The 13316-nt window shown below is 44.5% G+C and overlaps 1 protein-coding gene across 1 annotated transcript in view; it reads right to left on the bottom strand.

Annotated features, from left to right (window-relative positions):
- Positions 1-13316, bottom strand: part of AK7 (adenylate kinase 7) — a 98002-nt gene that overhangs the window by 39172 nt on the left and 45514 nt on the right. The window contains exons 6-9 of the mRNA XM_510154.6: positions 12930-13010; positions 8028-8116; positions 4230-4320; positions 964-1041 (exon numbers count right to left, since the gene is read on the bottom strand). Of these exons, the coding sequence (XP_510154.5) occupies positions 964-1041; positions 4230-4320; positions 8028-8116; positions 12930-13010 (339 nt within the window). The remainder of the gene's footprint in view (positions 1-963; positions 1042-4229; positions 4321-8027; positions 8117-12929; positions 13011-13316) is intronic.

The raw sequence follows: 13316 nt of genomic DNA, 5'->3' as shown, positions 1-13316 counted from the left end.
CGAGATCGCGCCACTGCACTCCAGCCTGGAAGACAGAGTGAGACTCCGTCTCAAAAAAAAAAAAAAAAAAAAAAAGAGAAAAATATTCCCTCTGACCTTTGACCATCACCCACCCAGTTCTGCTCCTCAAGGAAACCAATAATATCAGTCCTTTCAGAAACATATTCCAGTGCAGTGTTTAGATGCAATTTATTTGCAATTTATTCTTAAAAAGAATTGCATTCTAATGCAAGCTTGAAAAGCACACTGCAAAAAACCCAATTTTTTTTTGTTGTGATGGAATTGGAATCTCAGCCTGCTTTGAATTTTAGAAAGAGGCCAAAGAAAATAATTCCCAGTGTTCGAATGGCATTTTACGTATCAAATAGCTTCCAAATACATTTTGTTTTGTTTCTTTTTTTTTTTTTTTAATTTTTTTTATTTTGAGATGGAGTGTCTCTCTTGTTGCCCAGGCTGGAGTGCAATGACGTGATCTAGGCTGACTGCAACCTCTGCCTCCCGGGTTCAATCGATTCTCCTGTCTCAGCCTCCCAAGTAACTGAGATTACAGGCATGTGTCACCATGCCCAGCTAATTTTGTATTTTTAGTAGAGACAGGGTTTCACCCTGTTGGTCACGCTGGTCTCAAACTCCTGACCTCAGGTGGTCCACCTGCCTCGGCCTCCCAAAGTGCTGGGATTATAGGTGTGAATCACCGCGCCCAGCCCAAATACATTTTCTGACCAGGACCTCTGGGGGTTTTTCAGGAAAGACAACTGAAGACAAGAGTAAGTTGTCTTAGGGTAGAACATCTGGTGGTGTGGTAGGAGATGAAGATGGCATTGGAACCCAGGCCTTCTGACTCCAAATCCCTCACAGATCAATGTTATTTAGCCAAAACCTATCTGATATTAAAAAAATAACAATACTCCATATTATTGAGAAAGATAGTTAAAAAAAAAAAAAAACACCACATATACTAACCGTTAAGTCCTTGGTTAGGTATGCATTTTCTCTGGGTATTTTCTGGATTTTCCCAGGGCCGGTATTTTTACTGATACACTGTTAGAGGAAAATCGAAATATTAGTTGGTTTACCTGGAAGGTTTTACTTTATATAAAACTCAAATGGGCCAGGCGCAGTGGCTCACACCTGTAATCCCAGCACTTTGGGAGGCCAAGGTGGGCGGATCACCTGTAATCAGGAGTTTGAGACCAACCTGGCTGACATGGTGAAACCCCGTCTCTACTAAAAATACAAAAGTTAGCCAGGCGTGGTGGCGTGTGCATGTAGTCCCAGCTACTCAAGAGGCTGAGACACGAGAATTGCTTGAACCTGAGAGACAGAGGTTGCAGTGAGTTGAGATCACACCACTGCACTCCAGCCTGGGCGATAGAGTGAGACTCCATCTCAAAAGCAAACAAACAAACAAACAAACAAACAAACACCCTCAAATGAATGTGAACATAATTGAATTTTTTTAAATAGCATTAGTGCCAGGTAGTGGAGATAACGATGAGTGTGGCCTAGGATCTGCCCTCAAGAGCTCCCAGTGTGAAAAGAGAGAGAGAACTGTACACAGATATTTATCATGTGGAGTGTTTGCAGCTCAGCAAAGGGGATTCTGTGCTGTAGTCTGAATGTCTGTGTCCCACAGAATTTACATGTTGAGATCTTCACCCTTAAGCTGATGGTAGTAGGAGCTGGGGCCTTTAGGAAAGTGGGTCTTGAGGGTAGAGCCCTCAAGAATGAGATTAGTGTCTTATAAAAGGACCCCAGAGAGTGCCTTAGCCCCTCCACCATGTGAGGACGCACGGAGAAGGTGACATCTATAAAGCCAAAAAGCAGGCCCTCGTCAGGCACTGAATCTGCCTTTTTTTTTTCCCCACAATTTTTTTGTTTGTTTATTTTTGAGACAGAGTCTTGCTCTGCTACTCAGGCTGGAGTGCAGTGGCACGATCTAAGCTCACTGCAACCTCTGCCTCCCAGGTTCAAGCAATTCTCCTGCCTCAGCCTCCTGAGTAGCTGGCATTATAGGCATGCATCACCACGCCTGGCTAATTTTTGTATTTTTAGTAGAGAAGGGTTTTCACCATGATGGCCAGGCTGGTCTCAAACCCCTAACCTCAAGGGATCTGCCTGCCTGGGCCTCCCAAAGTGCTGAGATTACAGGTGTGGGTTACCACACCCGGCCATGCCGTAATTTTTTTTTTTTTTTTTTTTTTTTAGAGATAGGGTCTTGTTCTATTGCCCAGGCTGCAGTGCAGTGGTGCAATTATAGCTCACTGCAGCCTTGAATTCCTGGGTTCAAGCAATCCTCGCACCTTAGCCTCTCAAGTACATGGAACTATAGATGTGCACCACCAAGCCTGGCTAATTTTTAAAATTTTTTATAGAGAGGGAGTCTCACTATGCCCAATGCTGGTCTTGGACTCCTGGCCTGAGGTGATTCTTCCACCTGAACTTAAAGTGCTGGAATCACAGGTGTGAGCCACCGTGCCTGGCTGAATCTGCCTTGATCTTGCACTTCCCAGCCTCTGGAACTGTGAACAATAAATGTCTATTGTTTATAAGCTACTCGGTTTATGGTATTTTGTTGTAGCAGTTCAAACAGACTAAAACAACCTGGGATGAAGAGAGACACCTGTCGCGTGCAGGAGGTGGGAATGAGGCAGGGAGAGTGCACAGGAAGATAGATGAACTGAATTTTTTTTCTTTCCTTTTTTTTTTTTTTTTTTTGACAGGGTCTCGCTCTGTCACCCAGGCTTGTGTGCAATGACACAATCTTGGCTCACTGCAACCTCTGCCTCCTGGGCTCAAGTGATCCTCCCACCTCAGCCTCCTGAGTATCTGGGACTACAGGCACACCACCATGCCCGGCTAATTTCTGTATATTTTTTTTTGGTAGAGATGGGGTTTCACCATGTTGCCCAGGCTTGAGCTGAATCTTAAAAATGAATAGGGAGTAGCCAGGAGAAGGGCAGGAGAAGGCTGCACTAGCTGGGCCGCATGGTAGCTGCTTTAGCCAGAGCAGCCTGGACTGGAAGAGGAAGCTGTCCCAGATCTAGACTCCTGAAGCTGGGCACAATGGCTCAGACCTCTAATCCTAGCACTTTCAGAGGCCGAGGTGGCAGGATCACTTGAGCCCAGGAGTTTGAGGTTGCAGTGAGCTAAGATCACACCACTGCATTCCAGCCTGGGTGACAGAGCAAGACCCTGTCTCTAAAACATTAAAAACAAACTTAGCCAGGCACTGTGGCTTACCCCTGTAATCCCAGCACTTTGGGAGGCAGAGGCGGGAGGATCATTTGAGCTCAGGAGTTTCAGACCAGCCTGGTGACATGGTGAGACCTCATCTTGACAAAAAAAGAAAAAGAATGAAAATTAGCCAGGTACGGTGGTGCACGCCTGTGTTCCCAGCTACTTGGAAAACTGAGGCAGGAGGCTCTCTTGAGCCCAGGATGTCAAGGGTGCAGTGAGCTATGATCACACCACGGCACTCCAGCCTGGGCGAAAGAGCGAGACTCTGTATCAAAAAAATAAATAAACAAATAAATAATATTAAAAATAGAACTCCTGGAATTGGCCAGTAGGTTGGTGAACCTGATCATATCAATACTTGGGGCAAGTGCCTATTGGCAGATTTTCGTATTCTGGTGTGTCATCTGCGTGTGTGTCTGGGGTGCAATGATCGCCATCTTCTTAACCTGAGCCCTACAGCAGTCTTTCTTATTTCCCTCTGTACATATAAAAGAGAAAGGCTATTTTGGTAGTAACCTTAAAGTATATACTGCAAATGCAGATAGTGAGTTTGGGTTTTACGGATATTCTTAGGAGTCCTAGTTTTGTTAGCACAACTGATTGGGGGCAAAACTTTTTAATTTATTTTAATTTTAATTTTTTATTTTTTATTTTTTGGAGATGGAGTCTTGTTCAGCCGCCCAGGCTGGAGTGCAGTGGCACAATCTTGGCTCACTGCAACCACCGTCTCCTGGGTTCAAGCGATTCTCCTGTCTCAGCCTCCCGAGTAGCTGAGATTACAGGCACCCGCCGTTATGCCCGGCTAATTTTTGTATTTTAGTAGAGATGGGGTTTCATCATGTTGGTCAGGCTGGTCTTGAGCTCCTGACCTCAGGTGATCCACCCGCCTCGGACTCCCAAAATGCTAGGATTACAGGCATGAGCCACCGCGCCCAGCCAGCAAAACTATTTACGATATGTCATCAAAGTATGGGATGAAACCACTGTACCTTGACTATGTCTTCCAGGGTATGAACAGACTCATCCACAGCAACCAGGTAGTGAGGCTTTGGCACGTGATCTATGACGTTTTGTATCACTCTGCAGACCCACAGGTAAAATAATCATCAAAGGGAAAAAGCGAAAGAGATGCAGTAAACTAGAATTCACTGACCACCACCCCCATGGCTGGGTGTGGGGTTTGGTGCTTTGATTAAGTTATCTCCATTTTCAATAAGGTCAGGGTTGGGATGGTTATCTGCATTCTCCACATGAGGAAGATGCTAAAGGGTTCGGTGACATTTCTCAGGCTGAAGAGCTATTGCGAAAGTGGAAGAGCCAGCTTTTGAGGTCAGATGCATCTGGTTCTGGACCTGTCTTCTTTCTAGCATACTGCCCTGTCTCCCAACAAAGGGAACTGCCCCCAGCAGGACCCACCCCCAGCAGGACCCCAGTTTATGAAGCCCTCCCCATCTAGGGGCTCGTGTGAGCCTCACAACAGTGCTTTAGGGAGGTATTTTACAAAGTAAGACACAGATTTAGACAAGCTGTGGCTCTTTAAGGAAGTCACGTAGCAACAGTGCCTGAGCCTGCTTTCCTATCCGAGTTGCCAAGGTTTCCGAGCGCTTGCCTCTGTGCTGAGGGTGGCACAGGTGTGATCCCACTGAATTTTCACAGCCCTAGCATGTAGGTGCTGCTCCTATCCCCGTAAGTAACTTCCCCAAATTCACACAGCTAGTGAGAGGCAGAGCAGGGATTGGAACAAAAATTAAACAATTCCAGAGAGAAACAACAGTGAATAGATGTCTATCACGATGGCTTGTCAATTCTACCTCTATCTTAGCTTCCTTTCAATAAAATGAAAATAAATCGGATGCACGCTTCCAAATGTGCAGTTCACATTTATTTTGTATTCATTTCTTTTTTTTATATTTATTTATTTATTCATTCATTTATTTATTTATTTTGAGTCTCGCTCTGTTGCCCAGGCTGGCAGGCAGTGGTGTAATCACGGTTCACTGCAGCCTCAACCTCCCAGGGTCAAGTGATCCTCCCGCCTCCACCTCCCGGGTAGCTGGGACTGCAGGCACGAGCCACCAAACCCGACTAATTTTTGTATTTTTTGTAGAGACAGGGTTTCACTATGTTGTCCAGCCTGGTCCCGAACTCCTCGGCTCAGGCGAACCTCCCACCTTGGCCTCCCACAGTGTTGGGATTACAGGCATGAGCCACTGCACCTAGCCTTTTTTCTATCCATTTCTCAGAACATTTCAGCTTTTTGCTTTTTCCTCTGTTAAATATTTGACAATCTTCAAAGAAACCTCTGGGGAAAAAATGCTACTTAAAAGGGTCTGTCAAAAGACAAAATTATAACAAATCTAGTTAAAGATTTCAATGGACTTTATTTGTGATTCTAGAATCAGGCAACATTTCATTCCATAAAATAGAACAAGTGTGTCAGTGAAATGAGCAGAGGTGGGTAGTTTGATAGGCAGAAAGGGCTGCAGAAAGCAGAAACAAAGAACAAAAAGCACATTGGTCATTTCAAAGTTAGTTTCCTTGTAAGACAGGGACAAGGAGAACAACATAAAGATAACTAATGGGGCTGGGCGTGGTGGCTCACGCCTGTAATCCCAGCACTTTGGAAGGCTGAGGCGGATGGATCACCTGAGATCAGGAGTTCGAGACCAGCCTGACCAACATGGTGAAACCCTGTCTCTACTAAAAATACAAAAAATAGCCAGGCGTGGTGGCCGGCGCCTGTAGTCCCAGCTACTCGGGAGGCTGAGGCAGGAGAATCGCTTGAACCCAGGAGGCGGAGGTTGCAGTGAGCCAAGGTTGTGGCACCGCACTCCAGCCTGGGTGACAGAGCGAGACTCCATCTCAAAAGGAAAAAAAAAAAAAGGAAAGATAACCAATAGGTTAGTACCAGGTTACTTTAGGCTACTTTTTGCCATAAGGATTAAAACACAGAGAGCTTTATTATCATGCCTATTGAAGACTGAAACTGGCTTGTTTGGGAAATTAGCTGTTGTTGCTCTCTTTGGCTTTCTCAAAAGGTCAGGTAACAGCTTAGTTTCAGTTTGGTGACTGGAACTTTAGCATGGGTGACTCCATTTTGATTTTCAGTCTGGTCTGTTGGGGCCTAGTACAAGAACTTACTCCAAAACAATGGCCTCCTATAACTTGTTTTTAACAGGCCCTAAGTCCTTCTGTAATGGCAATAATTTCACCCTCTAATTTATGTTTGGAAGTAATATGTTAAGGATTAATGCCAAGTAAGTTATATTAATAATGTAAAAGACTCTTCTCTATCTTTGAAACCCAGTAATGTCATAATGTAAAATCTCTGCAGAAAAAAATGGGTATGTTTCGGCCCCTCCATCCCCAGGGATGGAGCAGATCCAGGGTTTTGCAGTGCCTGAAGCTCAGCCCATTTACAGCAAGCTTGTCAAACCAGGGCCTGTGGGCTGCGTGAGGCCCAGGATGGCTTTGAATGTGGCCCAACACACTTTGTAAACTTTCTTAAAACATTATGAGTTTTTGGGCCGGGCGCAGTGGCTCACGCCTGTAATCCCAGCACTTTGGGAGGCTGAGGCGGGTGGATCATGAGGTCAGGAGATGGAGACCATCCTGGCTAACACGGTGAAACCCCATCTCTACTAAAAAAATACAAAAAATTAGCCAGGCACGGTGGCGGGTGCCTGTAGTCCCAGCTACTTGGGAGGCTGAGGCAGGAGAATGGCATGAACCTGGGAGGTAGAGCTTGCGGTGAACCGAGATTGCGCCACTGCACTCCAGCCTGGGCAACAGAGTGAGACTCCATCTCAAAAAAAAAAAAAATTATGAGTTTTTTTGTTATTATTTTTAAAGCTCATCAGCTATCGTTAGTGTTAGTGCATTTTATGTGTGGCCCAAGACAAATCTTCCAGTGTGGCCCAGGGAAGCCAAAAGATTGGATATCCCTGACTCATAGGATCCTTCTTTAAGAAAAATAATAAAAATTAGGTTCAGGGTCTTGGAAAGGGATCTGCTCAGGGGTGTGGCCCTGAAGTTTAAACTTCCTTCATTTCCCAGTAAGTCTAGAAATTTATCTGAGATTGTGACTAATTTACTAGTGGCCAGTGGATGAGAGAAAGAGTGGGTGGGAATCTGAAAACCAGAACCTCAGGGAAGTGCAGAAATTGCTCCTTTCTGGGGATGTGCCACAGGGGTGACAGAATGAAGTCCCCGGAAGCTGGAGCTGATGAACCACAAACACAGTGAACCAACTCATTGACCTCACGTTTAAGTCAGGGTCTTCAAAGGAGGAGAAGGGTTTCTGGATCTGTCTGAATACAGGGTTTAGATGCTCTGTGAGTATAAAAAACATATGTCAACTTTACCTACAACTGTCGAAGAAGGAAAAAGCTTCAGGTTTACAGTTTTCCATTTGAATTCTAGAATTTAAGTTGACGGGTTAGACATATTAATCTCATCTGGGATAAAGGAATAAGAAACTATGTCCTCAGAATGTACACACCAAGTTCTTTCTTTTCCAAAATTGGAGGGCATTGCTATTCTGCCGATAGTTTCTAAGAGATGAACCTGAACTTGTCACCAGAAATGTAGAACTTTTGAACAGTGGGCACTATTTCATTAGATGCAAAATGGAGAAGACGGTACCTTCTGCATAGGGTTGCTATGAAGAATGAACACAATAATCCATGTAAGGGTCTTAGCACTGGGCAAATGCTCAAAAAGTATTAGGCTACAAACAAACACATTAACCAATTCTGTGAAGGTCACGTCTCTGGGCGAATGCTTACCCTGCTAGATCAAGAACGTGGATTGTTGGAATTACATTTGTTCCATCGCCAAAAACTGGTAATGCAGGAATCTCGCCCAACCAAGCCATCTGAAAGGAAGAAAAGCAAAATCATGTCCCCCCAGTTATATGTGGATGGCTATTACAGCTCACACATAAGTCTACAGTCAGAGGCAACCGAAAGGCCTAGCTATCTGCTTAAGTAATTTCCTCTAGGGGGTGTTTTATAAATCAGCCCTGATGAGATTTAGGATCAAATTCTGCCAAGAGAAATAGTGTGTAGCCCTGGGACTGAATCAAATTCTGCCAAGAGAAATAATGTGTAGCCCTGGGACTGAATCAAATTCTGCCAAGAGAAATAATGTGTAGCCCTGGGACTGAAATACTTTTCAAGAAATCTACAACCTCTCAGCCGTATTTAGTAGCTATACGCATGGCATTCACATAGAGAAGAAATGTTTTCACATGCATGATGTCTTAATTCTCACAAAAAGACAAATTAAAATTTAAAATTACCCCCACCAGGAGGGATGAGGTGAGGGGAAATAAGTACCATCAGTACAGGGGTGAAATGCTTAGCGGATAAGTAGCGTGCAGGAGGATACACTGGTGAGAGCTTGGACTGGAACCCCGATCCTCAGAGTCCAAATCCTCGTCTTTTCTTCTCATTAAGTATTTCAGTAACCAAACAGACATGATGAGTACTGTTTAAGTGTCACATATTAGATTATTTTGAATTGTTGTTAAGAGTGAAAGAGGTAGGGGTGGAGGTCACAGTAGACCACTGGGTCTTGTAAGATATTTTGGACTTTGAGAAAGTATTGAAGGGTTCTAAGCAGTGATGTGACACCAGCAGGCTTGCTTTTGTTGCCTTGTGGAGAAGTGGCGGGAAGGAGAGTCCGATGGGGACAGAGGGGTGATGGCAGGTGTGCAGGCGAAATAGGGTAGCTTAGCCTGGAGGTGGGAAGTGCAGGGAGTGGGGATGGAGAGAAGGGAGACATTGAGGAGGCTGACTGTAGTAACTGGGAATTTTGTGATGGGTAATGTGAAAGGAAAATAAACCTTGGACCCCCAAATCACTAAGCCAAAGGGAAAAGTCAAGCTAGGAACTACATAAAGCAAACCTGTCTGTCATTCAAAGATTTTATTTTGTTTTCTTTTTTTTTTTTTTTTTGAGATGGAGTCTTGCTGTGTCACCCAGGCTGGAGTGCAGTGGCAGGATCTCAGCTCATTGCAACCTCTGCCTCCCAGGTTTAAGTGATTCTCCTGCCTCAGCCTCCCGAATAGTTGGGATCACAAGCATGTGCCACCACACCTGGCTAATTTTTGTATTTTTAATAGAGATGGGATTTCACCATGTTGGCCAGGCTGGTCTCGAACTCCTGACCTCAGATGATCTACCCGCCTCAGCCTCCCAATATGCTGGGATTACTGGCGTGAACCACCATGCCTGGCCTCATACCTTCCTCACAATTTGCCCACTATGAAATTATCTGTAGGCCCCAAGAGCTTTACCCGAAAACAGTTCTGTTGAATTTCACCCTGACAATGTAAATTGACAGCTTATCTTCACAGGTACAGGACAAGGACAGAACTCAAAGTCATCCCTAGGCTCACCTGACACAAATGCCTATCTGATTGCTTCCTCGGCCCTATGTCTATTTTATCTTACGTAAAAATGCAGATTCGCTGAGCTAGATAAATGCATAAGTGACTATTCCTCTACCCTTCCCTCATGTCGAACAGCTGATCAAAGACTCAAAAGAATGTGCCCGCTTGCCTCTTATCTACCCACACCTTTTATTTATTTTTTGCAGACGCAGGGTTTCACCATGTTGCCCAGGCTGGTCTCAAACTCCTGGGTTCAAGCCATCCACTCACGCTGGCCTCTGAAAGTGCTTTACTGGGATTATAGGCATCAGCCACCATGCCTGGCTTACCTACATCTTTAAAAAATTTCTTCCTCTTTCTCTAATATCTACCCTTTTCCCTTTAAATATTGAAGCACTCAAAGTCATCTTTGGAGAAAGGCACAGGCCTGTCTCCTGGGCGTGCATCCTTAACCTTGGCACAATAAACTTCTAAATTGATTGAAACCTGTCTCAGGAACTTTTTGGTTTGCAGTAAGGAGGGAGGAGTTGGATTCTGATCATGTAGCTGGTTGGAGGGTTACCCCAGCCTCCAAGGCTGGATGGGGCCTTGGAGGAGGAGCAGGTTTGGGGATGACTGTAGGTATAGTTTGGATTTGGGAAAGACATCCAAGTTGAGGTGCTGAGTAGGCAGCTGGACCTACAGAGCTAGAACTTAGGAGAGAGAGCCTCGCTGGAGACTGAAGTTTGAGTCATTGGTATCAGTCATAGGAATAAACAGACCAAGGGAGAGAGAGCAGAGGGCGAAGAAAAAAGGTCTAGGGCCGAGGCCTGCGAATGCCAAGATTCAGTGAGCAGGTAGGTGAGAAGTAGCTGAGAATAGACAATGAGTAAGAGCTTCCTCGAGCTTCTCCTCTGCAACTGTCATATCTCTTGTATTAAAAAAATCAGTTCAAGGCCGGGCACAGTGGCTCACGCCTGTAATCCCAGCACTTTGGAGGCTGAGGCGGGCGGATCACGAAGTCAGGAGTTCAAGACCAGCCTGGCCAATATGGTGAAACCCTGTCTCTACTAAAAATACAAAAATTAGCTGGGCATGGTGGCACACACCTGTAATCCCAGCTACTCGGGAGGCTGAGGCAGGAGAATTGCTTGAACCCAGGAGGTGGAGATTGCAGTGAGTTGAGATTGCACCACTGCACTCCAGCCTGGGTGAAAGAATAAGACTCCTTCTTTAAATAAATAAATACATAATCATAAATCAAATAAAAATTAAAAATCAGTTCAACCAACCTCTCTTGACTACACTTTATCCTTTAACTCCACCTTCTTTCTTTGCACCCCCCTCCTTTTACAGGAAAATTCCTTGAAATATTTCTCTGTTCTCATTGTCTTCAATTCCCCTCCAGCTGTTCCTCTTGAACCTGCGGCTGTTAGACTTTTGTCCTACCTAGTGCCAAAAAATTCGGCGGTCAATTTGTACGTTTCATCTTAGTTGATTATCTGCAGTATCTGACACAATTTGTCATTCTTTCTTTTTAAAAACTTTTTTTTTTTTTTTTGAGATGGAGTCTCGCTCTGTCACCCAGGCTGGAGTGCAGTGGTGCAATTTCAGCTCACTGCAAGCTCCACCTCCTCGGTTCACACCATTCTCCTACTTCAGCCTCATGAGTAGCTGGGACCACAGGCTCCCGCCACCATGCCCGGCTAATTTTTTGTATTTTTAGTAGAGACGGGGTTTCTCCGTGTTAGCCAGGATAGTCTTGATCTCCTGACCTTGTGATCCGCCTGCCTTGGCCTCCCAAAGTGCCGGGATTACAGGCGTGAGTCGGCCAAAAATATTTTTTTTAATAATTATTTACTTTTCTCTTATTTCCTCTCCTGCTTCCTGCCCACCCTTCTCAACCTCCTTTCCTAATTCCTTCGCATTTCCCTATAACCTCCAATATTGGAGGGTTCCAAGACTCAGTCCTCAGGCCCCTATCTCTTCTCCATATTCATTCAATAGTTGATGTCATCCAGTCCCAAGGATTTAAGTACCCACTGTATACTGACAGCTCCCATGATTATATCTCCAGACCTGACCTCCCCCATGATCACCAAACTCTTTTTGTCCAATAGCCTTCCCAGTATCTATACTTGGATATTAATTATCTCAAACTTCCTGAACTTTTCATTGCATTGTACCCCAACCAGCTCCATTCCCTGTCTTCCCCATCTCAATAAATGGCAGTGCCATACTTCTAGTTGCTTAGACCAAAATCCTTAAAGTTATCCTTTACTATGTTTCTGTCATCCTTACATCCAAGCTTTGAACAAATCCCATTGACTCTCTCTTCAAAATACGTCTGAAATCTGAACAGTTTCCAGTATCCCCACCATGCCCACTCAGGTCTTAGGCACTACCCTGCTCACTGGTTTCCTTGCTTCCTGCTCCTGCCCATGCCCCAAATAGTACATCCTCAGCACAGCAGAAGGAGAAAGCTGTCCTTTTATATCATATGGATTATGTTGCTTCTGTGCTCAAACAGTCTAATGGTTGCCCAACTCACTCAGAAAGAAAGCCAGAGCTTCACGAGGGGCTACCAGGCTGGGCTTGGTCTGACTCTGTCATTACCGCTTTGACCTCATTACCGCTGTTCTCCCATACTTCAGCTAGATTGATCTAGATTGGTCTTCAAATGTAGCCAGCACATTTCTGCCTCACTTCTTTGCAGTAACAATTCCCACTGCCTGGGATGTCTTTCTCCAGAAAGCCGATTAGCCAGCTCCTTCATTGCCTTTCCCTTCCTACTCAAATGTCACATCGTTGGAAAGACCTTCCTCAACCTTCCTATATAAGATATAACAGCCCCAATCCCCGCAACCTTACTCCCCAGCACTCTCTGCCTTTCTCTGCTCTGTTGTTTTCCATACCCTGTTTCAACATCTGAAATACTCAACATTTACCGGCTTGCTTATTATCTATCTCTTTCTCCATCCCCCTAGAATGTAAGCTTCGCAAGAGGAGGGACTTTATTATTTTACTGTATCCCAAGTACCTACAACAGTTTCCAGCACCTGATGGGCACTACATCAATATCTGTTTCATGAATGAAAGGAGATACATCTTTTTCATTATTATTTTGAGAGTGGTGAATACAAGTTAATAATGGGAAAGAAACGTAGGTCTTTGTGGTGACATCCATACTTGCCTTCATCTTCTGCTATTCTACTGCACTAACCACACCCAAAGCAATCAAAAACACCTTCAAATTGTGTATCTGTATCGTAAGACACTTTTAAACATTCCACGTCATCATTGAAAGCCATACCTTAAAAAATGTGTGTAACATGCCTCCTTCCGCTCCATACTGGAGTCCAGCAGCAACTACGTACGTTGCAAATTTTCTGGCCTATTAGATAAAATACAGAAAAAAAAAGCTGGATGTAATATTATTAGTCATACTGAACCAGATTATTTTAGTAGTTAAAATGAGCACTTTCAGAACTTCCGTCAACTCTTGCAGGTTACTGAGTATTGTTCGGGATACAAATTCTATCTCTTAAAGGGAGAAACGACACCCCCGCACTATTCAGGAATACCTCTGACTACTATTAAAATTTAACAAGGACTCCTAATTAAATTAAAGCCAGGGTTTTTGTGAAAACTTAGTACCTGTAAGCTCTATGCTCGGCACTGAGGGGGAAAAGAGAAAGAA

The sequence above is a fragment of the Pan troglodytes genome, chromosome 15, assembly GCF_028858775.2.
Source record: "Pan troglodytes isolate AG18354 chromosome 15, NHGRI_mPanTro3-v2.0_pri, whole genome shotgun sequence".
NCBI classification, from domain to species: Eukaryota; Metazoa; Chordata; class Mammalia; order Primates; family Hominidae; genus Pan; species Pan troglodytes.
This window is presented reverse-complemented; position numbering and strand designations above follow the sequence as displayed.